The sequence below is a fragment of the Lates calcarifer genome, linkage group LG6 (genome assembly GCF_001640805.2).
Source record: "Lates calcarifer isolate ASB-BC8 linkage group LG6, TLL_Latcal_v3, whole genome shotgun sequence".
NCBI classification, from domain to species: Eukaryota; Metazoa; Chordata; class Actinopteri; family Centropomidae; genus Lates; species Lates calcarifer.
The window spans coordinates 18,231,434-18,257,861 of NC_066838.1; the positions used below are offsets into that span (position 1 = coordinate 18,231,434).

At 41.3% G+C, this 26,428-nt stretch overlaps 2 protein-coding genes across 5 annotated transcripts in view; one reads left to right on the forward strand and one right to left on the reverse strand.

Moving 5' to 3' along the window:
- Positions 1 to 15,221, reverse strand: part of LOC108900169 (serine/threonine-protein kinase WNK2) — a 43,229-nt gene extending 28,008 nt beyond the window's left edge. For all 4 annotated transcript variants that reach the window (XM_018701068.2, XM_018701066.2, XM_018701067.2 and 1 more), the window contains exons 1-2: positions 14,604 to 15,221; positions 13,436 to 14,247 (exon numbers count right to left, since the gene is read on the reverse strand). In XM_018701068.2, the coding sequence (XP_018556584.1) occupies positions 13,436 to 14,065 (630 nt within the window). In that variant the 5' untranslated portion in view covers positions 14,066 to 14,247; positions 14,604 to 15,221. The remainder of the gene's footprint in view (positions 1 to 13,435; positions 14,248 to 14,603) is intronic.
- Positions 15,222 to 21,257: 6,036 nt separating this feature from the next.
- Positions 21,258 to 26,384, forward strand: LOC108900198 (ninjurin-1). The gene is made up of 3 exons (XM_018701119.2): positions 21,258 to 21,490; positions 24,162 to 24,320; positions 25,910 to 26,384. Exons 1-2 carry the CDS (start codon positions 21,298 to 21,300, stop codon positions 24,302 to 24,304), a joined length of 336 nt encoding a protein of 111 aa, XP_018556635.1. The 5' UTR covers positions 21,258 to 21,297; the 3' UTR covers positions 24,305 to 24,320; positions 25,910 to 26,384.
- Positions 26,385 to 26,428: the final 44 nt, after the last annotated feature.

The following is a 26,428-nucleotide window of genomic DNA, read 5'->3' on the forward strand; positions in this document are numbered from 1 at the left end:
CTGCAGAGAACCCTTTTTACTGAGGCAAGCTGAGCAATGGAAGGCTGGGGCTGGGGCCGCCCAAGCCGGGCTAGGTTATCCCCAAGTGCTCTTGGCTGCACAGAAGCAACACATGGACTGAAGTCTACCTGAAACGCAGGTCTAAAATAAGAGACAGTGAGGAATGAGGCAGACAGCTAAAAGCTAATTTTAACCCTTGAGCAATGCAGCTTTCTTGCCTTTAGGCAATACTCTCATCTCCACATTATTCCTTTTTCTTTCTTGTTCCCTCCTCCTCCTCCCATCATATCTACTCTCATCTTTGAGGAAATCCTGCTGCTTTTCCTCAATAACCCCCACACCCCCACCAGCACCAGAGTGATCCCCAAGTCTCAAACACACACCTCCATTTGCTCTCCCACTTCTGTTTTCCCTCTCAGCAGACGCTGGGGCTTCTGCATAATTCAGAAGCCACATGTAGGCTCAGAGGTGTTGTGCACAGCAGGGTGAGATACACAGACAGATATATGTGCACAGAGACACTGGAAGAATGTAATTCCCAAGACATGTATACATGCACACACACCAAACAAGGCATATCACAGACGCATCAGTATGTGTGATTCGCAAACTGCTTCATAGTTATTTTGAGGGATGCAAGCTCTTAACAAGTGTGACTCATTACCACATTATATTTGAAATCTGAACGGTGCTACAAAAAGACCATCTAGTGTTTATGTGCATGTCTCTTTTCAGAATCTTATCAAGCCAGTGCTGTACACTTGCTCAAAGAAAAGGCTCAGCTGGCTACAGCAGAGTGTGGAGCCGCCCAGGCGAGGTTAAACACACACACACAAAAAGCCATACTGGGTAGCAGGGACAGAAAAATAGATTGTGACATTAGCAGGAAGCAATCTATAAAGCTGGGCTCCACTCTGCTGCCACCCACTACATCTGTGTGCTGAACTCTATTAGTTCCACAGCTCCGGTAGCTCATACAGCAGCGCAGACATATCAGGATGAGGTACCAAAACAATGGGCCTCTTGAAGGGACCAGGTAATAGATTAAAATATTAGTCCTGGTAACTTTGCTGGCTAATATACCATGTAATTGCAAAGCTATGTGTTGAAAACAAGTTCTTTTCCTAATGTCACATGTCGTTTTTAAGAAGAAAGTGCCCCGAAGGTCTAAGAGTAGATACAACAAAGCTGGTTTTATATTAAAACAACCACTTGCTGTTCCCCTGGCAACTATAGAATTAGCAATGTATAATGTAACTCTATAGGTAGAGCATGGCACAAAGGCTGCCTTAGTTTTGAGTCTGAACAAGGAAACCTATGTGACAGAATGTACGGTATGCGCTGGATGATGGTATCACTCCAGGTGCCTTCATGTCCCAGCAAAGTGGATATTTTGTTAATCAGTAGGAGTCTAAGTCCTCCCTAAGTCTACTTTGAAATACCCAAATTTATCTGAACACTTGATAAACCACAGATTTTTACTTTACATGTAACACTGGACTGTACTGGATAAAAAAACTGCCATGCCATTGTTCAATCTATGACACACAAGCAGCTTTAATTACTGGAGAGTGTGATGTGGCCCTTCTTACATGTCGCTAATCAAGCTCGATTATTAGCCTATCCAACCCATGCAGAGTGGAGAAAACACATGTAATGCAAAACTAATCTGTCAAACACTGAGCATTCTTCATGTGAAATTAGTTCTGGAAGATTCTGGTATCCAACACACACAAATACTAAGCTAACAGTAGAGAGCTCAGCAAGCATGTTAAAGGATTTACCATTAAATTGGACTTACTGCCATGAACAGAAGCATAAAAAACAGAAAAACAACTTGTTAAGCTCACCAGCAGTGTATCCACACAGTGCAGACACAGTTGTGTGTAGACAGGTGAATCAAAACATTGTTTCGCCAACAACAGAATGATGCAACCAATTTTTCCTGCAGTAATTGTACTTTTTGTTTGATATAAAAATTGTTGTGAAGCACCACAGGGATTGAGGGGGCTACAGCCGGGTGAGTGTCTAAAACTGATTATCTACTAATAGAATCAGACTGTTCCCAGCAGGGAGGTAGCAGAGTGTTGAGGCAGGCCACGTCTCTAGAGCATCGATCTAAGAGACATATCCCAAACAGGGTGGCAGACTCACCGGTACACACATATACATATATACACACACACACACACACACACACACACACACACACACAGATGCTGATGGTGTTCTCAAGAAGATAAAACTTTATAAACACTAATTCTGAAGCTGAATAGGTTGTGTATTATTAACACTATCTCCCATCTGTCATCATAAACATAATTTCCACACACAATATCACCCACAAATTGATTTAGAAATGCAAAAAAGCTGAGTCATGACACTTATCAAGATGGATTCTTCACTTCTCATACCTGAATGTACATTCCCCAAATTAAGTTTGTAAATAATCTTATATAAGCCTTTAGCCTGGAAAGGTATGGACAGATCTGTATGGCTTAAAGCACGTAAACAGACAATAACTACTTTATATTATATTAGTTTATTATCATAAAAGGTTAGTGGTATACAGCAGCAAAATGACTGAAAAATAATTTTTTAAATCTGAGTTGATATATCACTCATGATAGTATAAAATAAGGAAAAGACAAAAACTAAATCAATTGAGACTAATGAACAGATTGCACTGTATTAACAGGCCTTCATAAGGGGTTGTAAGGTACTCACTCCCCAGCAAATAAGGTTGATTCTGTCACATGTAACTGGGTGCTGTAACGTTTCATAGCCCATTTTAATGGTAAAGCTAAGAAGAAGGTGGAAGTTTTTACCTAATATTCAGATCTCTAAGATCAGTGAACTGGCGAAGTCCATAGCCAAGGGACCAAATATGTTAGCAGAGTAACAGGTTTCAGCATTAGTCCTAATTATGGCAGCTAAATTACACACTATGTTAGGGTTGGTGTTCCGTGTTTCTAATTACAATTTCCTCTTTCCCTCATTAAATTGGCCTCATCCTGATCCTTCACTAACAAGGAGCAGATTAGCGACATTTGGAGTTAGTAACAATAGTGTGACTGGGATTTATTTTCAAATGACTTGTCAACAACTTCTACTATAAAACCTCGAGAGCTAAACCCAGCATACTCAATATGTGTCACAACATTTTGCTAAGGTGATAAAGGAAGGAAAATATTTCACCTCAAGATGTACTTAAAAATAATACGTAAAAATAAAACTGGACTGTTTAAATAATAATCATACACAAAAGTTTAACCTGTACAGATTTATCTCTCTAACACACACAGACATACAGAAACCACAGTGCAACTGGTCTTCAGTGCAGCTTTTTAACGCTGCAATGAAGGCTTAGGTTCAGTCACGATGATAATAATAATGATGCTATATTGATCCATGCAGGACCTTTAACGGAGGCCAGAGTGCTACAGAACACCACCTCCTAGAGCTGTGTCTTAGTCACAGCTTATGTAGACGTTTCAACAATGAGGATGTTTGGAAATATGAGACATGAGCCCTGGTTGTCAGATTGAAGAAGGTATGCTAATTTCCTTGGCCACCCTGCCACCCTCTGCACCCATCCTTTATAACAGATCACTGTTGCAGTGCTTCTGTTGCTGTAACAAAAGCTGGTGCAGGGCAAGCCATGAGCCAGCAGACTGCCCGCAGCTGAATTGTGTCCCATCAGTCTTGACTGCAGGGGATTTTGGTCCAGCAGCTGTACTGGTCACTCTATTATCTCTGTTTCAGTGTTACCCTGCCATGTGGCCACCATACATCCAGAGAGTGTTAACTGACACACTGGCACTCATGGTGGCACGGTATAATATTTTAAACAAGGAAAAGCTGAAGAGAGGAGAGCAAAAATATGCCATGTATCACCCAGCCTTGTCAAGAAAGAGCCTAAAAGACAGGAGCAAGATGACAAGCCACTGAGATATTGTGATAGTAAGGAAATAACGTTGTTAAAAATCAGTCTCTGACTAAATGACTACTCTGCTGCCTGGGTGTGTAGGGCGTGAGCAAAGAAAAAAAGAAGGGGAAGAGATATAGAGAAGCTATGAGGAGGAGATGCATGACAAACACCACCACACCCCCAACACCCTGACTTAACAGGGAGATCAACAGGTCAAAAACAATGCTTTATGTCCACTGCTGCACTTATGGCAGTTATGACTGATGAAGTGAACTGTAAGTGGCCCATAGTGAAATAGTTTGTTGCATGTGTTTGGCTGATTGTGACAGGGTAGTTAGCCAATGTGGATTATGGCATACAAACCTCCTATAAACCTCTTTCCTGTCACAGGCTAAATGCGTAGGCTGACAAACAAACACTTCTTTGACTCAGACACAAAGAAACAAAAATTGCTGATTAAACACACAGCCTAATGCTGCTTATGCAATGGCCATGACAACCTCTGACTGGTCACATCTTTGTTAAGCACCTGACTGATGGATTTTTTGAGGTCAAGGCTGATATCAGTGATTTGAACTTTAAGAATTAGATAAGTTATCTGTAAATCTCTGGCAATATGATTATTTTTCTTAAATATGCACATTACAAAGATAGACTCTTAACAAAGTTCCCTCAAATTTGTGAGGAACTATAACAAAAATATTTGCGGAGATGTTTACGTTTGACCTTCATTAGTAAAGCTGACTGTAACAGAAAATAAAATTTCTGAATTACAGAACTAATTTTCTATATATACTAATATATGCTTCTGAATTAACTCAAATAATACTATAATATACTTAAGAAGGCAGAATAAAAAAATTTGTGTACTGCAGATAATATGGCCAATTATTATTTTATCATATCACATTTCTTCCTGCATGCCAGCAGAATAGAACCCAACTATAATTCCTAATGAGATAATTAATCAAATTAATTTGACCAGGACCTGAATAAGCAGCAGAAATGATGGATGGATAACCCAATTAAAAATTAGTTTGGGCACTGTTAGAGAGTTGCCACAATTAATTAACCGACCCATCCAGTGAAACAAAATCTGCAACTAATTTTTACTAATTTTTAATTGTTTGTTTTTTAAGCAAAAATGTCAATCATTTGCTGCTTTTAGCAACTAAATTACTAGATTTTTAAGATTTGCAACTTTTCTTGGTCATATGACAGTAAGTTAATGTGAGAAATGCACTGGAGAGAAAATATTTAAGACCTTTGTGAATTAAATTTAAACTTTTTTGAATGTTTTAACTAACTGAATTCAGTGCTATTAAGACTTCAAAAACTGCAGTCTTAGCTTGTCTACTATCAATATTGGTAATGAATATTAATCAACAATATTTATCCTTAATTGTGAAAGTCCACAGTCAGTGGAAGAGAAGAGCAGACTAGGTCATGTTCTTGGCTTTTTCATTTGTAATCAACCAGGCTTCACTGTCAACAAGAAGCAGCACTAACCAGTGTGTCCAGCAGAACCTGAGGCACAACAGCTGGTGGTGACATCTCCAACACACACACACACTCCTGCACAGACACCAAACATCCATGCTTAATGGTAACACACAGATACTCAGACACATTGTAAAAACCATACCAGCTACAAATAGCTGTGGTGCTATGATACCCAGGGCAGTAATTTCACCCACCTGTTCTAAACTTGAGGCAAACATTCACAAATGTGCTCCATGCCCATGTAAATGACTAAAGCCTAATGAAGCCAGCATGGACTGGTACAAGCCAGGGAGTGAGAGTGAGGAAGGTGAGCAGTTTCGCATGTGTCCCTTTTCCCAGATCAGTGATGATGGAGCTGAGACGAGGCAGAGAAGAGTGGCGTGGTGGGTAAAGATGTCCTGAGCTGAACTGGGCAGCATGGCCAACTACCCCCCCCACCCCCCCTGACCATTCTATGAGCCGCTGCAGTGCGGGGGCACAGAGCCAGAGAGATAGCCTTGACTTAGCATAATACTCTGACCCAGACTAAACACCACACAGGCTATTTCCTGCATGGACAATTTAAAAGCAGCCCTGTTTCTTAATTTCCGCAGCACCTTTATCAAAACCTGTCCAGGTCATCAATAATAAAACCAATTTCAAGAATGCCGTGCTCAATGCATCACTGCCAACTGTAACTGCAAATGCCACTTCAGGGTTGTGGTAGGTAAAAATATGGAGCAGGATATGTGAGCTAAACACTGGTGGCCATTAAAATCATAATTCACATTACTAACAAGATGTCATACATTTGTCAGGTTCCACGGAAGCCCAAGTGGGAGGACAACTTTTGCAGGAGGAAGGAATCAATGACAGAGGGGCGAGTCAGAGTACTGGTGTTACAGACAAACTGGTTCCCTGTTAAATTGCGACATGTTTGGAAACAGACAGAGGAAGATAACATCAACAGAAGCCATCTGTCATATACAGCAATGAGAAAAAATAAGTACACCACATGGCAATTGTTGACTTTTTCAACATATTTGAATAAGCAAACATTTAATCCTCTTTGAAATAAGGGCTATTAATAAAGGTAAAAATTTTACATTTTGCAGTCATTTTGTAATCAAAATTAAAAAAAAAAAAAAAACAGGTCACTCACATTGAAAAAAATAGCACACCCCTTTATTAAATCACACCTTCAAATCCATGCATCCATCCATTTGTATAAAGTGTTCCAGATTAGGTGCCAATGATTAGAAACTCCTTAGGGAGTGTAGATCAAACCTGTTGTCTCTGCTATTGAATTGTATGGCATCATCATGCCAACATCTAAAGAGATTTCTGTGGCTTTCACAAAAAAGGTAGTGGATGCCTATGAGCCTGGCAAGGGATTTAAAAAGACCTCCAAATTATTCCATTATAAGGAAAATCATCAACAAGTGGTATTTCAAATGACTGCCAATTTATCCAGAGCTGGCCTCCCCAGCAAATTCAGCCCAAGTGCAAACCATCTGATGCAAAAAGAAGTCTCCAAAAACGCCAATATTTCATCACGGGATCTGCAGGTAACTCTTGCAACTGTTGGTGTCAAAGTGCATGTGGTTACAATCAGAAAGAGTTTGTACAAATTTGACCTGTGTGGGAGGTGTGCCAGGAAAAACAGTCTTTGCTGCCCAAAAAGAACATTAGAGTGAGGCTACAGTTTGCCAATTGACATATAAGCTCTGGATGGATGAATCAAAGATAAGGTTGTTTGGCCACAGTAACAGCAGACATGTTTGGCACAGACCAAAGACAGCTTTTTAGAAGAACGTCATACCAACTGTGAATCATGGTGGTGAAAATGTTATGGTTTGGGATTGCTTCACTGCCTCAGAGACTGGGCAGCCTACAGTCACTGATTCAGCTATGAATTCTGCATCATATCAAAGAGTGCTTGAAGATACTGTGAGGCCATCTGTCAGAAAGTTGAACCGGAAGTGGACCTTAAACTGGATAATCAGCCTAAACACAATAGGAAATCCACCAAGGAATGGAGAGTTATGGAATGGCTTTGTCAAAGCTTAGGTTTGAATGCCATTGAAATGTTGCGGGGGGATTTAAAATGGGCAGTACATGCAAGAAAAACCCTCAAATATCATGCAACTGAAGGAATTTTGCATGGAACAGTGGTAAAAACTTTCAGCAAGCTAATGTCAGAGGCTGGTGGACAATTATAACACCATCAAGAAGTTACTTCTGCTAAAGGGGGGCAATACTAGCTTCTGAGGCAAATGGTGGTATTTCATGTTCAAGTATATCACCTTTTACTGTACACTGTATCACAAGCCTGTATGCACAAAACAGCTAGAGTAACAGGACAATTACTCTTTCTCCGTCATTCTTCTCTGTGGAGAACCCCATAACATTAAGACCTTTTAGTGCAAGTCAACTCAGCGCAACACCACGACTAATAACAGCTTCTAAAATAACCACAAGTTTGAATCAGCAACTGTTTGACGCAGCTGAATACAATGAGTTTCACAGAGTAAGGATTTATTGGAGGGCTGCTCAGTATTTCTCATTTTCAAGTGTAGATTTCATTAGGTCACATCTTTGGTGCCACTATTGCTTCATTATATATAACCCAGGGAAAAACCCTACAAGCACAGATACACAATGAAAATCCCTAAACCGGATGTATGGCACACAAAATAAACATATATGGCAGCCACACATACGTATTATTAAATCTAAATAGAAAATTCAGCTCTCAAAATAAATGTTAATACTAGCTACCATTACAGTGACCTAAGACCAAGTGCCTTCACTGTAGCCATTTGTTTTTCACTCATTATTACATAAATAGCTTAGTGATGCAGAGGTGAACTACAGGGTGTCTTAAAAGTAACCACTGTCTTCATACTACAGAGCCTAAGCAGGAGGCCTTAACTGGATACAGAAGTGCTCCAGATTCTTTCACACTAAATAACCTCTTTAAATTCCAAAAGGGATTACTAGTGCTAATGAGCTGTTGTGATACTTCCTAACATTGGGGGAAGGATGAGGGAGGTCAAAGGCCATTTAACTAAATCTTCATCAGTTCAAGGTCAGACTGCAGTGTAGGTCTACTAGAGGTGTGTCTCTGCTGACTCCTCACTAACTACTGGTATGACTGAAAGAAATACTATAGTTATCAGTCAGGCACAGCAGGCATAATTTCACATTGACCACTTAAACTGTTAGCTGTGTGGCAGCTTTGATAAAGTCTGACCATCCCTGGTCATATTTATATTTATATTTATTTATAGGACAATTCTCTGCACTATCTGGAGCTTGTAATATTTAATCTGTCATGTGGACTATTTCAGTATTTATATTTTTTTATATTTATTATGACACTATTATTATTATTATTATTGTTATTATTATTATTATTATTATTATGAGCCCCTTTGTACTAGTAATTGTGTGCATTTGTGTTCCATTTACTCATGTGCAAAATCAAACTGCCCTTGTGGATTAATAAAGTTGTACTGATTGACTGACTGATTGACTCCAAACAAAGCAGTACACAGTGATACAAGAGGCCAGATAGCCACCCCTGAATCTGCTGTGGCATTAGTGGCAAACACTGTAATATAGAGCTGCAACGACTAGTTAATTTGTTGTTTGACTGAAAATTAACTAGCAATTATTTAACAACAGGGACTGGAAAAATTCTATGGTAATTTTCAAAAACTATTTTCTGACATTTATAGGCCAAACGATTAATCAGGAAAATAACTGTCAGTCTTATTATCATATACCGTAACAAGGAGAAAACTCTTGATGAGAAAACACATGCCAAGCACAATCAAAAATGCACTGGGGAAGAGGAACAGTAGCCAGACACAGATCCTCACCAAAACTGACTGAAATACAGAACTGGAATTTGCTTCTCAGTACCACAAACTGTGGCAAAACAACACATCTGACAAGCATCCTGAGCCTTTCTTAGTCCTCCTCTGTATATTTAAGATCTTTCTGCCAAACATTTTTATACAAGCATTCTGAATACTTGAAATTGTCTTATAAACACTATCATACTTCTGCCATAATAAGCGAAACCTTGCTTGTAGGCTCTTCAACTGTAGTAAATGAGGGGGAGAGCTTTTCCCCACTTGACAACACTGTAATTCTCAAACCACTTCAGCTACAAGTGGTGTGTGTGCCTGCATGTTTCCAATATACACTTCCTGGTCACTTTAAATTAGGCACAACTGTGCAATCTAATGATATACATGCTTCTATGGAAATCTTGCAAAGTGTTTAAAAATGTGTTTTTAAAAAAAGTGTGTAAAATTTCTGGTCACTGACTGTCTCCTATGCATTAGACCTAGAGTTCCTTAATAAGCCTCTTACCAACAAGACTGTTAGAGCTATTCCACAGACCACACAGCTGTAGCTCTAACAGGCTTGTCCCTCATCCCTCAGGGTCTTTGGTTGACTGAGTGACTTCAGGCATGCCTGAAGATGGGGCCCACTGATAAAACACTGTTTGCTACAGCCACTGGGTCTGGCTTCCCTTGCTTCCCTGGGCCTCCTAAAGCCAAATGGGCTGTAACCAATGACCCACTTGGGCTTCTCCAACTGTTTTCCTTTTTCCATGTGAGCAGTCAAGGAGAGGTGGTTGTTGGTGGCCCTATACATGTTAATCTAAAGAGACAACCATAAGCTTTGCTCAAAAGAAAATTACCACTCTATCACATGGCTCAATCTAATCTACCACTACAGGGAAATCCAGTGTTTGGAACCAGGCTAATAACCTAGTGACTCATGGTGTCATTCGTTAGGGTTGTTGAGATCAAGAAAGCCCAGATCTCCCAGCAAACACCCAAAAACAGGCAGCTTCATCTTGGTGCCATGGTATCACTGCCAGCTCTGCTTTCACAAGCCGAGAACCAGATTCAATCTACAGATCAACCGGCTGGCTGCCAAATACCACAGAGAAGTCTGCACAAAATCAGAAGTAAACTCTGTATCTGAAAGTGTGCAAAGAGCATTCAACACAGAGACAAAAATCTATACACATAGCCCAATTGGCAGAAACAAGAAGTTTCCAAAGTTTAAAAAATAAATTCCAGTGAGCAATGATAGAATGAGACAAGGCAAACAGAGGCACAAGAAGTGTTTCTCCTCGACAATGAAAAATTCACAACAGGCATCTTTCTCTCAGATTAACATCCTTGCCTGAGCCAGGGCCATCTGTGTTATGCCAGCAGCCTGGCACAGAAACAGAAATGTGGGGGAGATGGGCATGGGAGGAAAGGGCCAGGAGGGTGACACAGAGAGGGTGGGGGGAAAAGGAAGAATAAACACAGGAGCAGATTAAAACTTCTAGGCAAGAAAGCCATGTGACCACTGGAAGAAGGGAAAACAGTGGAAAATCACAGTCATATCTCTTTTGCTCCACCTAACACAAAAAGCTCATCTGTCTTGCCCTGTTTTCTACCACAATTCACTGATAAACACAAAGCTGGCATCACCTACATGCAACAGTGAAGCGTAAACACACATAACTCTGGCATAAAATCTCTACTATTTTGACTCCAAACTTAAGACTAGTTGATACCTGCACTTACACTATGCTGTGGAGGAGTGAGAAGATCTGGTATGATTGTGGGCTGGGTGGATTCTTGGCTCAAACAAACTCTGATTCTCCCTTAAAGAAAGTCAATAAAAACATGTCATTCACTGGACTACAATAGAGTCTCAGTCTCAGATTTACTGTGTCTTCAGTTTACCCCATCACACAACGAAGTAACTAAACCACTTGACTATTAATGATACTGAGCAGAATAAAATATGCACAGAAGTATTTAGTGACTAAACCGGAAATGATCACGTGATTAATTAGCTGTTGCCCATTAATCTCCTGTCAATTCAAATCATTCAATCAATCAAATTCAATTTTTTTTTTCCAAAAACACCAAAATTCCCTAGTTTCAGCATCTCAAATGTGGATATTTGCCAGAGTGAAGTCATCATATGCCTTGTATTGTCCAAACAACAGATGATAACTCACTGCAGCTCTGATCTATAGAGATCACCTTAGATGCTGGGAAATTGGAATGGGAATTTTTCCCCTATTAAAAAGACATTTTACAGACAAAACAATAATTCAAGAAAAAAACCAACAGATTAATTGATTGTTAAAATAAAACTAAAACAACTATTTCACATTATGTTTTGAACAAACCTCATTCGTATGACCTAACTCAGAACAACCCTAATGACCATTGTCATAAAGTGTCTTAAATAATTTAATCTAATAGAGGCAGGTTTAATCAGCATGAGAACACAAACAGTTCTGGTAAATTTAAGAAGGCTCCAACTTATTGATTCAAAGGTCTCAATCAATGGTTCTGATCTGCTCAGTAAGCTGCTGAACCAAAAAGCAATCTGATGAAACAAACTAATCAGGTCAGCATGGTATTTTGTTTATTCAGCAGTTTTTATGGAAAACTATTCACTCAAAGCTACAAAACTGTACATGAAAGAGTGACTAGATGAGAGCATTACTGTGGGAAAGGACCATTTGTATTGTGATTAACATCTATTATTGATTGTCCACTAGAGGGAGTTTTAATGTGTGTCACTAGGGAAGAATAAAACACTGTAAATTGTTTCCTGTTCCACATCCTATCATGTGCTGAGTCCAATCGCAGCTCAGCGCTGTCAAGTAGAGAGAGATGTGGGAATGCTCATTGTTACTATCACTCTGCATGACATCATCATGATCCAAATGAAATCACCGTGTGGTCTCGAGCGCTACTGTATCTTCATTCATTCCTAACCAACGGCATGTTATCTTTGCAGTCCTCTTTAGTGAGGAGATGCGTCACTGCCTTGTGATGCTACAGTCATACAAAACAGGTTTAGCTCTTTTCAATGCATCAAGCTGTCTGCATTCTTTCCTCTCTCAGGTTACTGACGCAGCGTGTTTTCAGGATCCTAGGCAAAGAATTCACTGAGGCCACAGGACCGCCACACGCTTCCCAGCAGGCTACAACGCACTTCAGCTGCTTCCTGTCTGCCTACCTCCTGTTGCACAGAGGGAGGGAGGCAGGGAGTAGCACAGCTCATAACATGCAGACACACTGCTGGGACAGAGCGCACACAAGCATCCCCTTTGCACTGTCCGCTCCAATAACTGTGCTCAGTGTCATTACATTATCAGCTGGGCAAATGACTACAGCAAAAATGAAGAACGGATGAATTTAAAATGAATCCTTAACTATTTTAATCTCAGTGGTGAAAGAATAACAAATCACAGTACAGGTTTTTCTTTCTTTGAGGGGGGCCAGTCATGCTTACTGTAGTCCCCCTTAAGCCTCCTGGGAGAGAGACGGAGAGGGAGAGGGAGAGGGAGAGGGAGAGAGAGATAATCCCTGCTGCAGTCTCCAAAGGACGGAAATAATTAGTTAATACCTTTGCACAGTCTAAGCTGGTGATTTTCTTGTGTCTGTGTAATGCAAGACAAGATAGACTCTCCTCGTGCATTTTTAAAAAACTGCTGATCGCTATACTTCAGCGGTGGTACGCGTCTCCACATCAGCAGCTATTGCTTGTCAATCACTTCTCCTGTGTAAACCATTTAAAATTTAGTGGTAGCCCATTTGCAACTTAGCGGACTCCCTCATGAGACTCTGGCTGACTGACAGCTCCCTGAAGACATCACCATTATGCTATCATGATGTGTGAACCTTCACCCACACAGAGGGGAGTGCAGAGGGAGGGCTTCCAGTGAGAGTAAGGCATTCCTTCACTAATTTTATATCACTGATTGACTGAGAAAACAACTTATTTGTATTTTTTGTAAAGAACAAAAATGTGAAGATTAGTTACTTAAAATATTTTAACAAATGCCTCAAACAAATCTTCACTGTCATTAAAATGTGACTGTTGAATATGCTTTGTCTGCTCTTAAACAGGCACTTTGCTTGGGTATCACAGAGAGACAGAATGTGTACAAGATGGACAGCTTTAGTACTTTACCTGCAGCTCACACCAGGCAACCTCCACCCAGGTCTCAGTATCCAGGCCCTTGTACACTGTCTTGAAGGACCCTCTCCCCAGCTCAATGTCAAACTTGAGGAACCTTCCTCCCGGAGATGTGGAGACTGCTTTCATCTCTGCCTCCTCCTCATTCTCCTCGCTGGCTGCCTTGATGGCAGTTTTAGCACCATCACTGCACGTAACATTTAATGCATCCCCACCTTTTTCTTTCTCCTCATCAGCACTGGCGCTCTCTGTTGCGCTGTCTTTGTGCCCACCTTGGCTTTCAGTGCTGGAACCCTCTTGTATCCCACAACTAGTCCCCCGAGTCCTGTCCACTATTGTTCGCAGGTTTATGTTTAGGATCTTGCTCCTGTTATCACATTCAGGTGCTTCAAAGGCCTGCTCGTCTGTGTCCGAAAACCACAGACTCCTCCTGATGAATCTCTGATGCACACTCCTTTGATAGCTCGATGAGGGGTATGCACTGGGGTCACTCCCTCCTCTCACTACTGGATCCACAAGGTTGATATTCCCATCACCCATGGCCAGTTCACACTGAGAGCTGGGTACAGATGTATATTTTAGTTCTTGGTGGGCCTCGGAGTTTGAATTAGCCTCCGGCTCCATGGTGACTTGAAAAGTTCACTCACTTTGGTTTCCAGGTCATCCGTGCCATGGCTAGACTTCCTAACATGCAGATTTTAGAGATGGATACCTGCAGCGCCCACTCGGTGACGCAGTTTGCCAGCAGAGGCCCCTAACAACACTGGGATGGATGGCATAGACAAGATTTCATCCGACAAGAAGAGCTGCAAGAAGAAATGTTGCCAATAAGTGAAATAAAACCGGTCTGCAAGACAATGCTGAGGTTATAGAAGCTATGTAAGGTTTAAGTTACATGGTGTCAATAAAAAAGCAGGTGTATGAAAAGGCAAGCACACGAGTTTTAAAAAAACATTCTTGGCAGAAAATATCGTTGTTCAGGTGAAAGAAAAACTAGCAAAAAGAAAAATTAGCAAGCTGGCTCTGACGACACAAGTTAACGTTAAGTTTGACATTTCGCAACTAACGTTTACTAGAGTAAAATTAACCCCCGCACCCAGACAATATTAATTAGCCTCCAAACAATCGCGTAACAGTTACATTTAACATGAATGGGACTTACCTACTTCAGAAAAGCGAAGATAACCGACCACACGACCTCGGCTAAACTCACGCTAGCGATACACGCAAACCTGCCAGGTCCACTGTTCGGCGAACCCCGCTAACGTTAGCCGACCGTCCACGACAAAAGGTGGACTTTAAAAACGCCCTATCTGCATATTATCCCCATTTTCACGGACGAGAGCTCACCACCAACGACCGCAAACAAATTCGGTAAACTCGCCGTTTGCTAACTGAACCCAAATCCCATACTGACGAGAAAAAGAAACAAAAAAAGACGAATACGTTTTATTTATCTCCTTCCAAGTCCTCGCATCCCTCTCTTCTTCGGCTGCAGATACTGGAGCTAAACGCTGCCGAGTCTCTCCGCTGTTTCTTCTTCGTGGCTGCTGCTGCTCAATGCGGAGCGTGTAGTTGAAGAGCAATCGGCTTTAAGACACGGGGGGGGGTTACTTTACCTGTCGTCCCCTCGGAAATTAATTTACGTGTACGACTGTTTTCGCTTATCGTCGTCTCTCTCTTCCCCCCCATTTAGGCTTAATACACCGGTGAGGAGGCACACAAATGTGTTTCCCATTCAGCTCGCTTGGTTCCACGCCCCTGGTAACGACTGGAGGAATCGTCCAATCACAACAGAGAGCCTACTCATAGCCTACTGCTGTACTGCTCAACAGCAAGAGTGACACACATTTCACATGAAAAAACCAACAAACAGTGTCAAGAGTTAACGCAATAATACATGACAAATCATCTGTAATTTTTTTCTATCACGCCCTTTGCACTCATTCATCCACATGTCTCTCACTCAGAGATTAACAGCCATATGATCAAGGTTTTGTTTCTAAATAATAATATTAGTATCACAGTTGCTGTGGCACATAACTGCAAGTGCATCTGGTATTATGGTCAGCAGGCTATATTTCCTCAGGTCCCGTCTTCTCTTCCCCTACAACAGGATTCACTTTACAGCTCAGTTTCTCAGAGCTGCTTCCTGCAGGTGAGGTGCAGTAGCATACGCATAGAAAAATGATGAGCACAAGCAGCAGCAGCAACAGGAGAAGTGGGACTGAGGTAAGATATTTGAGGCCGTTTCTTTTTCTTTTTTTTAAATCTGGAAAACAGGTAAATACTGCATTGTGGGATGCATGCGAGATCAGTGTTTGAAGAAGAATATGGAATGATAAGTTGTGGGTTGCACAACTCAAAACTTCAAGACATGAAAAAACACATTAGGAGCATAGCCTGGGTGCAATATTTCTCAAGAGTTTCTCATTCTTGCTTTCTTGCAAACAACTGAATGGAGTGGAAAATGCATTTAATAAATAACCCAGTAGGGATATAGAGAAATCCAACAAGTACCAAACAAGTTGGCTAATTATGATATTATAACAATAAACTTGATTTATATTGCCTAAAATGCAACACAAATTGAATAAAAATAACATCAATCTTAAGGTGATGGTATTAAAGTATCTGTATGAAGTGTGGGGGGGGGGACATATATAAACCGCAATAAATTGCATATCCACACAGAAACAAGTAAATAAATGCAAAACATTTAAACAGAGATCTTCATGTCCGTTGCAGGCATGCTGGGTCAAATGACAGACTGGTTCAGTTGAGGAATGAAGCATTGTTGGCACCTGAGTGACCTTATAAATAATGAATGCCCTCCTTTGTTTCCACTTCACTGGCCAAAATGCACACACAAACACACACACACACACACACACACACACACACACAGATAGCGTTAGACCCTATGCATTGCTTTGTCAACTACAAACAGAGGAGAAAGATAACATGTGGATAGTGTTAAGATGGCTCAATCAAAAAAGTCACAACAGAGAGAACAAATGTGGTCCAGTGAGGCACCTCTGGAGGTTCTTTGAAGAACTGTTTGCAGAGATAGTTCTTTAAAGAACCACTAGCTAAAAAGTTCTTTGTGGAACTAAAAATGGTTCTTTTATGGCATTACTTTGTAGAACCATTTTTGGTTCTAGTTAGCACCTTTATTTTTGTGAGTGCACTGTTAAGGACAGCACCAAAAGGTCTGCAATGACTAGGCCAAACTCCATATCGCGCACACACACACACACACACACACACACACACACACACACATACACACACACACAGTTTTACATAATGTCACCCTACCGCATGCCACGACTAGATTGTTGCAGGACAAGGAGTGTTTATTATGTTTTATGTGGTGATTGAAGTTGCCATTTGACAAGTAATTGTAATATACTGTATAGTTCAAGCTGCATCTGGTTTTACAGAGCAAGGAAATGAACTTCACTGTGTCATCTCTATAGTCGCTGTCTTAATAGCGCCATTTAATTTCAGATAAATGTGTGTGTGTGTGTGTGTGTGTGTGTGTGTGTGTATGTGTGTGTGTTTGCGGAAGAGGGGAGGAGGAAGAGAGAGAGACCCTGGCAGCCAGAGATACTTCCTTGTGACTGTCAGAGCTCAGCCAGCAGATGCAGAATGTAATACCCTTACGCTCGATAAAATGAGCAATTGGTCCCATTTACAATGTGTCTCCCACCAGCGCGAGTCAATAAGAATGGAATCAATCCATGGTTGTTTGGTGGGCTGAAGATCTTATATGCAGACTTTCCACAGGCTTTTAATATCTGTGTCTGTGTTAGACTGAAATCTAAGACCAATCAGATTGTGTGTCCGATTTCAGTACAGCACTAGCACATACTTGCACTTGTCCTTTTGTCTGTTTTTTTTTTTTTTTTTTTTGGTATCAGTAGCTTTTGCACTGCACACTTCTTTTTCCGGGTGCCATAACAGGATAGAGTATGATCCGAGGCAGCCATGTTTGCTTTGCACTGTGTAAGGCTGTAAAACTAAAGGCCCTACAGAGAATCATGGAAATTAGATTTACAGTTGGGTCGATCCTGATCTGGAAGAGCGCCAGAGTTTGAGGTGAGTGAGAGAGGGAGGCTGCTGATAGGGCATGATGGATGGAAAGCAAGGAAGTGCTGATGTGTATGAAAGAAAAAAACAGAAGGGAAACACACACCCATGCAGTTACAGATGCGAGTTCATTTGCTTTTCCATCATGTTGCTGAACAGCAGCGAGTTCAATTAGCTAAATAATAAATGCAGAGTCTCACCATGTCTTAAGTGGTGTCTTGCATTGTTGCTGCAAAGAGCTTTCGACATGTCAGATACAGAGCTTAGCGGTACAAAGCAACAGTCATGACATACTCTCTCAGTAACTTGACATGCAGGTATTTAGCTTAGCTGTAATCAGGTAGTGTGACGATGTGGGAAAAGGGGAAAAGGTTAGGACTAATGTGCAGGTTGAATGAGTTCATTTCTTTTACTTGGACGTCAGCCAGAACTTGAGTTGGTCTTTGATTATGCAATGATAATGGTAGCTATTTATGATGGTGCAGGATTTTTATTCACTCATGAGTGAAAGCTTAGTGGGTGGCTTTGGATGTAAAAAAGCAAGTCTTTTATTTGTTTTTGAAGCGCTGCCTGAATTGGCACCAGTTTAAATCTCTGACCTGTTTAAGCCCAATCTCTCTGTATTTTACCTTCAGGCCTCTTCGTTGTTCAGCCCAGTTGCTCCTCTCCCTTCCACAATCCAGGTAAAATCTGAAAGTGATTGTGCATTTTCCATTTGTTGTGCTACAGACAGGGGAGCGGTTAACTTGAGATTTTCTCTTCAATTTACTTTTTAAATGCCATTTAGAGGATCCATTTCATCACTCAGTCTACATAAAAGTTATTGTGAGTATGATTGTCCATATTTTATTTGTCTTTGTGTTTTATTTAATCAATTAAAAATATAGTGTCCAAAGATGGGTTTTAAATAGGAGAATATTATGTGTCAATATTTATTATCTAGTTAAATTATTCATTCAACAATTTGTTGAAATTATTTTAATGCATCTTATTTTGTAAATACAGCACTCTGGTCAACATGAATCAGTATAAGAGATTCCCTATAAATTAATAATTTGACTATCTGATTTCCCTTGCGTCACTTTCTCTTACCCACATACTGTAATATCAGTGACATCTGATGTGATTCTGCAGAAAGCAGGATATGTGAAATATTATTATGTGAATATATCTGTGACGCATAACTGAGTTAAAACAGATTCAAACAACTTTTCTATCTCTCACTCTCTCCCCTCCTCCTCCCTTTCTCTCCCCTCTGTGTCTCCCCCTGAGTCTATTTCAGACAAAGAATTCATTGTAAATAATTCATCAGAAAAATAAACATCGAAACCCAGGACGATTGGCTTAATAAGAACCTTTTGTTTTAGATTGCTCAAAACAACACTGAATCTGTAATGTGGCTGGGTGACTGACAGGTGCTCTGTTTTTCAAATGAGGAAAACAAAGTCAGTGCAAATATGCAAATGTGGGTTCTCTTCCGTGTTTTTCAATTGGAGGCATTACTTTAATGAAAGCCTGCATCAGACACATCCTGTAATTTGGGTTTTTGCACATGTAGATTACCCCGGCGTGACAGTACAGTGTGACATACCATGGCCTATATTTGGTACCTTTCTGTTCTACATGTCTCCTCCGCCATGATTAGTTGTTGTCCTATGTTCTCAGCCATATGATATGAGTAGACAGCAGGATTAATCCTGACAAAAAGCTTTAGCTGACTGAGTTGGTGACCTCTATATCTTGGCCTATGGTGTGTACGCAGTCGTATATACGTGAAAAAGTTCATTATGTTTGCTGGTGAATTTTGGAGAAAATTCATCTGTTGTGTGTTTCTAGACATACTGACTGCACGTTTCCAACCTGTGATCTCACAACAACCATTATCTCACCGTGGTCTGTTGACTTGGGGATAAAGAGCTGTCTTTGAAAAAAAGCCTGTGTTAGTGTTTGAGAGCAGAATGGTTGACCCTGACACGTCATGACAGTGTGCCATTCCATTTGTGGCGTTTGGCACAAATCACAGTCACAAGGGCACTACACCACACTGCACTGCTTTTCCCATGGAATGTGGGGAAACATATTTTGAAGAGCTGTTTTAATATAAGTCGTACCACTGGGCATTACGGCTCTGAGTGAAAAGGATTTGGAGGAAGCCCACAAGAGACATTTTCTGAAGGTTTGCTGGATGTTGTCGGGATGTCTTTGCTCTGCAGCACTCACATGAAGCTGTGCCAAATTATAAAATCTAAATTGATAGGTACACTGCCAGATGAAGAACTTGGCCGGTGACACATGTAATCCATGTCCTAAAAAGCAATGGCTTATTAAGAGAATTAAACATGGTTTGTCCAGGAGTTATCACACTAGTGAAAAAAAAAACTCATCAAAATAATTACTGTAACCGGAGTACAGGCTCTTCTTCAACCCCCACAACCACACCTATGGTACAGTTTGTACTTCCCCCTCATACATCAGCTTAACCATGCCAGCTGATTGTTGTGAATCTCCTAAAGACATTGTAATTCAGCTGTATCCAACCCTGTAGCAAATTAGAGGGTGCAGCTCCTCTTTTCTCTCTTTTTGTCTCTGTCCCTGGAGCAGAGGGAAGACAGTTCGTACCAGCTCTGTGGTTTGGTTAATCTCTGACAAACTATGCTTTCAGCAGCTGCAGGGGTGGTGTTGTGAGAAAAAGGGGAGGGCTTTAACTGCTGAGGAAAAAGACTGCAAGCTCACACTACTGATTATTTCACAGACAGCACTTGCCGGCCTGTAACATGTTTTTCTCTTTATGGTACAGAGTCCACTGGGACGGACACACGCACAAACACACACAAAACCTTGCTAATCTTTTGGTATGTAACCATCACCCATACCTAAATGATTTAATTATCACCTGTGGAACACTCATAAAAGGGCTACAGCTTAATTATTCTCCTCTTTTCTAAGCCCCTCTTATGTATTTAATATGATGAATAATAATAGCTGGTGGATATATAAGTGAAATGATGGTACTCCAATAAAGAGGCTGTCACAGAAATCAAGATTAATGAGGTAACTTTTACTCAGTGCAGTTATTTAGATAAGTCTGTATCCCTGTTTCAAGAGAAAGGGCTATGAGCAGAATATGACTGAAGGCTCATAGTGTCACTCACCAGTGTGTTTACAAACATGGGACAGACAGTCAGACATCGATCTGAAAAGTCAACAGATAGTAGAATGGTGGGGGGCGGGGGGATGCAGCTTGCAGCAGCACATGTGGTATAATATGCCCAGAGCTCACTGTGATTTCACAGTAGCAAAGAACAAGAGAAAGTGAAGGCTGAATATAAGAATTTGAACCTGTAATGAGTGGGAAACCTCAAACACTGCACACGCTGATTCGTTCATGTTCTCCACCTTTTAATGGGTCTGTTACCAGTGTGTCAGTAGCTCGTTGCTGTACTAATGGCTCTGTTTTCAAAGGTCAGTCGTCTTGTAATGGCTGCTTGTTGTGGTAATTGGGTCAGAACGATAACCAGATCCTCACCATCAATGAACAGGAAGCGAAAAATTACTGTTAGTCTCATCAACATGCTGCCTTGTTGCTCAATTGGGAGAGCAAAGCTCAACGCGCAGCATGCTCCTCTGTTTATTCCTGGGTGTTCTTCTTCCAGGCATTTTCTCAAAGCCATAAACATTATCTCTGTGCCAATTACTTTCCTATTCTTTCTTCCCAGGCCTCCCATCCAGATGCTTGGCCCGGCGGCCCAGCCCCACTGAACATGAACCACTATGCCAATAAGAAGAGCGCAGCTGAGAGCATGCTGGATGTGGCTCTCCTGATGGCCAATGCCTCCCAGCTAAAGGCCGTCCTGGAGCAGGGGCCGAACTTTTCCTTTTACACCCCCATCATCACCCTCATCAGCATCTCCCTCTGTCTGCAGGTCACAGTCGGGGTCCTCCTTATCTTCATAGGTGAGAAATTAAACAAAGCGTGAGCCCTTTTGTTATACCTGGAGGTGTCCTTTTGTTGTCTGGCAAGCGTCACACCTCTCAACCTTCACTTGGCCTTCGGGGTGATTGAAGCCCCCCCAAGGTTGAAGCCTACCATATGCCACCTTTTTGCCTTGTGCTGACCCTCCCACCCCTCACCAATGTCAAGTCCACTGACTCCTGACAAACAACCCCATTACCAGCTGGGCTCTAGCTGTAACCATGGCAACCAGGCCTGACACCAGGTCAGAGTTCACTTGGTTTTAGTGCTGCTGTCAGCACTTGTGGAAGGGAAGGGAGCAAGGTTGTTTGTTGTTGCTTTTCTCTCTCCTTCTCTGTTGTGTACATGCGTAAATGTGTCAATACATGTCACCGTGCGTGTCTTGGAGTGAACAGAAATGGCCAAAAGGATAATAAAATGTGCCAGATATTCAGACATACAGGAAGTCTGTGTTTAATAGCCACAACTGAGGCTTAGAAAAAACAGGTAAATTAGGATGGGAGGATGAGATGTACCAGTGCACTGCTAAACTGCAGGACTGAACAGCAGGTCAGTGAACTTTAGCCAGGTCACACTGACTCATCTCAGCTCCAGCAGGAGGAGTAAATAAAGGAATGTTTGTCACTATCCTCGTCATACCTGAAATATAACCACCCTGCGTGTACTCATACTCTCATTCCTCTGTCAGTAATAATACAAAAATAATCAATTATGAATCAGATATTTTAGGACATTGGGGTATTTTCATCTCTCTTTCTATATAAGTCTACAATAGAGATATTAATTTTTTAGCCGTTATTGATGATAATGATTATAATCAATCATGATTAATTATTAGACAAGACTTGCTATGCATTTTAAAGAATCACGTGTCAGAAACAAGGGTGGTCAGCATGTGAGAAGCATCACACATTCATGAACGTCTGCCCCCTTTGACACCAATCCACCAAATCCTCTGACTCCACTGTCCTTCCCCAACAACTCCCTCCCTTGTCTCCACCAGAATATGAAACGTCTCATTCTCATTGCTCTTTTCATTCCTCTTCCTTCATTTTCTTTGACTGCCCTGCCCCCCCCCCCCCCCCCCCCGTCGTCACTCTACCCCTCCTTCTCCCCTGGATTCAGCACTGTCTAATGGAACCAGTGGTGCGTGATGAGAGTGGCCTACATACCACCCCCCTCTCACCCCCAACCCCTCCCCGCCCCACGCAGATCAGGCGCACACACACGCACACAGGGTCCCTCCACCGTTTAACCTTTGGTAAGCTCCCACAAACACACACATACAAGCACGTACGCACAACATGTGCCTGTGAATCACAGCTTCTGTATATTCCCCCCCTGCACACACACACACACACACACAGTTCCCCAATCACACCTTCATTTTAACATTATTCATGGGCCAGTCCCTGTGATGATGAAAGACAACAACTTTGATTGGTACATAACAATCAATTATCACATCATGGATGAGTTGGTGTTAAAAAAAAAAAGCACAGATGAAATGAAGCAGTGTCATACAGGAAATACAAGCTTCCCTTGATCAGTTTCTCTCTTCCCTGTATTGTTTTGTCTGCATGCTTTGAATCAGATACTTGTTGTCTTTGCTTGTATCATTATTGAATCCATCGTTTTAGAAATGAAATTCTATTCAACACAGATTGTATCAAAAAATAAACAAAAGAATAACAAAAAACAAAAAAACAACAGTTTGCACTTGAATAAAAATATACAGTACCACTTTCCAATTAGACACTTGAACATTTATAAAGCCTTTATAAGCTGTAATTGATGACTGTGTTAATAGTAAATAAATTGTTTACTAATGAGTAATAAAGCCATTGATAACGACAATGTTTGGATTGCCAGATTTGAAAGTACTTAAATTTCAATCAATCAATCAAGTCTGCTGTTATAAATGTTAGTAAGTCATGTACAAAGGATAAATGTAAATGTTAGTAATACATTAATAAAGGGTAGTGGCTAATGGTAATGGGTCAGTTTATAATAAGCCATCAGCAAATGTCAGTCACCTATAATGTTAATTAATCACTAATAAACAGTTTTAGTTTAGTCTTGAGTTATAAATGTTAATAAACTGTTTATAAATTGATTTGGTCCAGATGTCTTGCAGCCAGTATCCTACAGGTGAATAGTCAAACAATCCATTGAATGGGGCTGAAAGAGGATATTCCACAACCTGGCAACACAAAGTTGCTTTTATTAATGGACTTTAACTGACCTATAAAGTATTTAGAAATGATTAATCATAGACATTACTTACAGCTTATAAACTCTTTATAAAGAGTACCTTGTGAGAAAGTGGTACCCTAACAGTTTTGTTTCACTTACATAAAATTAAGTTTTTTGTCCCACTCAACTCAACCATATCACTCCTTTATCCTCATATGCCCTTGTCAAAATGAAATATTTGATACCCTGCACTATTGTGGGATCATTCCTGACTATGATGCAAACTCTCTAATTCCAGAATTCAGTATATATGGATTTATGGTTGACGGTAAATCTGTGTGACATAATAAGTTGGCTTGAGTCCCAGAATAAAGTAGATTGCTGATGTTTTATTTGACATTCATTGAGTGTGTGTTTGCGTGTTGTTTAAGTTTGGTTTCCTGACTTTGTCCATAGTTCGATGGAACCTGAATGATGAGCAGAAGCACCAGAGGCTGAACGCTATGGAAAACTTAGCCACGGGCCTGGTTTTTATCATTGTGGTCGTCAACATCTTCATCACGGCTTTTGGAGTCCATCGGCCGAACCGCAGCGACTGACCAAGAACACACACAGGTATTCTCTCTGTTTTTGCTGGTCACATGGATTCCCTTTCTCCGCTCCCCTCTCTCTATTCAAACAAGTACTATCTCTCCTGCCTTACTGCACAATTTGTTTCTATAGACATCCATGTTGTCAGCATGTTTTTGGTCCTGACCTTCACAATCCCTCTACCTGACCTACAAACACACTGACCTCTCCAGGCTCAAAGAGAAATTTCCACCGGAAAACAAGTCAACAACAAAATCCAACTGCTTTACTTTCGCCAGAAAATCATTGTCCTACACTGCTGCAGGCACAGAAGAGAAAACAGCGAACAAGAGAGAAACAGCCAAATTGACAAAGGGAGTCTGGTGTGTAAACAACACAACATTTGTTCCTAGTTAGGCAAACAGGAAAGTGGAGACAACAGCAGTCAGGCACATGTGACCTCACACTGTCTGTCTCCTTCTCTGCCCGAGAGTGACCCAAGGCACCGGCCAGACACAAATGCACAACCACAGTCACATGCACACACACACAAATGCTGACAGCTGAACAGGCTTCAATTTTTAATTGCACCGATGATGTTCGGACAAGATGTCATGGTTGCTTTTCCAGACAACTCGAACTGGGAGCTTTGATGGCCCTGCTGAGCACATGTATACAGAGCTGGGTGTGCCTTGTCTGACTCAAAACTCTGACCCACCTCCACAAGCTTTAACCTTATCGACACATCTGCCTTTCAACCACAGGCGTCAAGGCCTAACATTCAATTATAACAATGTTTGGTTGTGCCATGACTCCCATGTGCTATGAGCAAAGCGGCAGCACGTCTGTGGTTCTACGGACGAACAGCAGCTGGTGAGTCAGAGTCAACAGGGCACAGAACTGCTTGTTAAAATGGAAGCCTTAATTAGACTGTGTTTCAGCTATGTCACCGAAACCCCAATTAGAGCCTGAGCAAATGCTCATTTTACACACTTCAGTGGCTTAACACAAGAATATGAGAGCAGTCTGTTTCACATAATTATCTGCTAAATACCTGAAGAATATTCATGTTCGTAACTATAATTTCTCCAACGTGATTGTGACAGAGCACCTTTCAGATGACGGACCAACGTCACAATCTTATCCTTTTCCTCCTCCACAACTATCACTGGTAACCGTGGAAACAGCCAGACGAGCCGAGAGCCGGATTGATGACACACACACACACAGCACCACTCAGGGCAGATCTGTAGACTGATATATATACATAATGTATATCTTTGGCTCCTATGCTTCTGGCTCCATCCCAGTCCTGGAGTTTAGCAAAGTGGCTCTGTGGGGGGGTGGGGTGAGGGAGAGGGGGAACATCTGAGGATGCTGATTGTCGACGAGGAGTTTTAGGTCTTGTGAAGCAACACTATTAATAGCTCTAACTCTCTCGTGGGAATGTGGATGCCAGTATTCGAACTGAACAATCACCCTGGTGACACTTCCAACCCCCTCTAGCACCTCCCCATCCCTCCTCTCTCTCTCTCTCTCTCTCTCTCTCTCTCTCTCTCTCTCTCTCTCTCTCTCTCTCTCTCTCTCTCTCCCTCCCCGGCTCCCCTCTCTCATCTGTTGCTCTCTCTTTGCAGAGGAGACAGAGATGGGAAAGTGTTGCTCGGTGCTGCAGATCTCCCGAGATCAGACACCTGAGCCTTCCTCCAGAGCTGCACTTTATATACCACCTTATTAGATGTGGCCATGTTCCTACTGATTCATTGTTATAAGCTTTCAAAGGGCTACAAGTGAGTATGAAATGCATCCACCCTGCACACAAGTCTTTTTGAGCAGTCAAGTAAGCAGCATTTAATGTAGCATTTAATTAAAGTGACTTTATTCATTCAATCAATTAGATAGCCATTATTAATTAATGAGGGCCGTCTGTTGCTCCCGATTGTCATTGTTATTACATTTTCCATCATCCCTGTGCCTCACTTTGGTGCACTGAATGAGGAAGCAGCGCCCTCTAGTGAATTTACTGATGCAGTTCAATCACGGAGATAAATGTTTTATCATTATTTCCATTTCATGTTGACAGTACAAGCAAACAACTTAGTCTAGTTGCTAACTAAACAGTTCATAACTGAATTTTTTAAATACAATACCATACA

Coding starts and splice junctions, on each gene's coding strand:
- LOC108900198 (XM_018701119.2), top strand. CDS start 21,298: ATGAACCACTATGCCAATAAGAAGAGCGCAGCTGAGAGCATGCTGGAT. Junction 21,491..24,161: donor GGTCCTCCTTATCTTCATAG/GTGAGAAATTAA, acceptor CTTTGTCCATAG/TTCGATGGAACCTGAATGAT.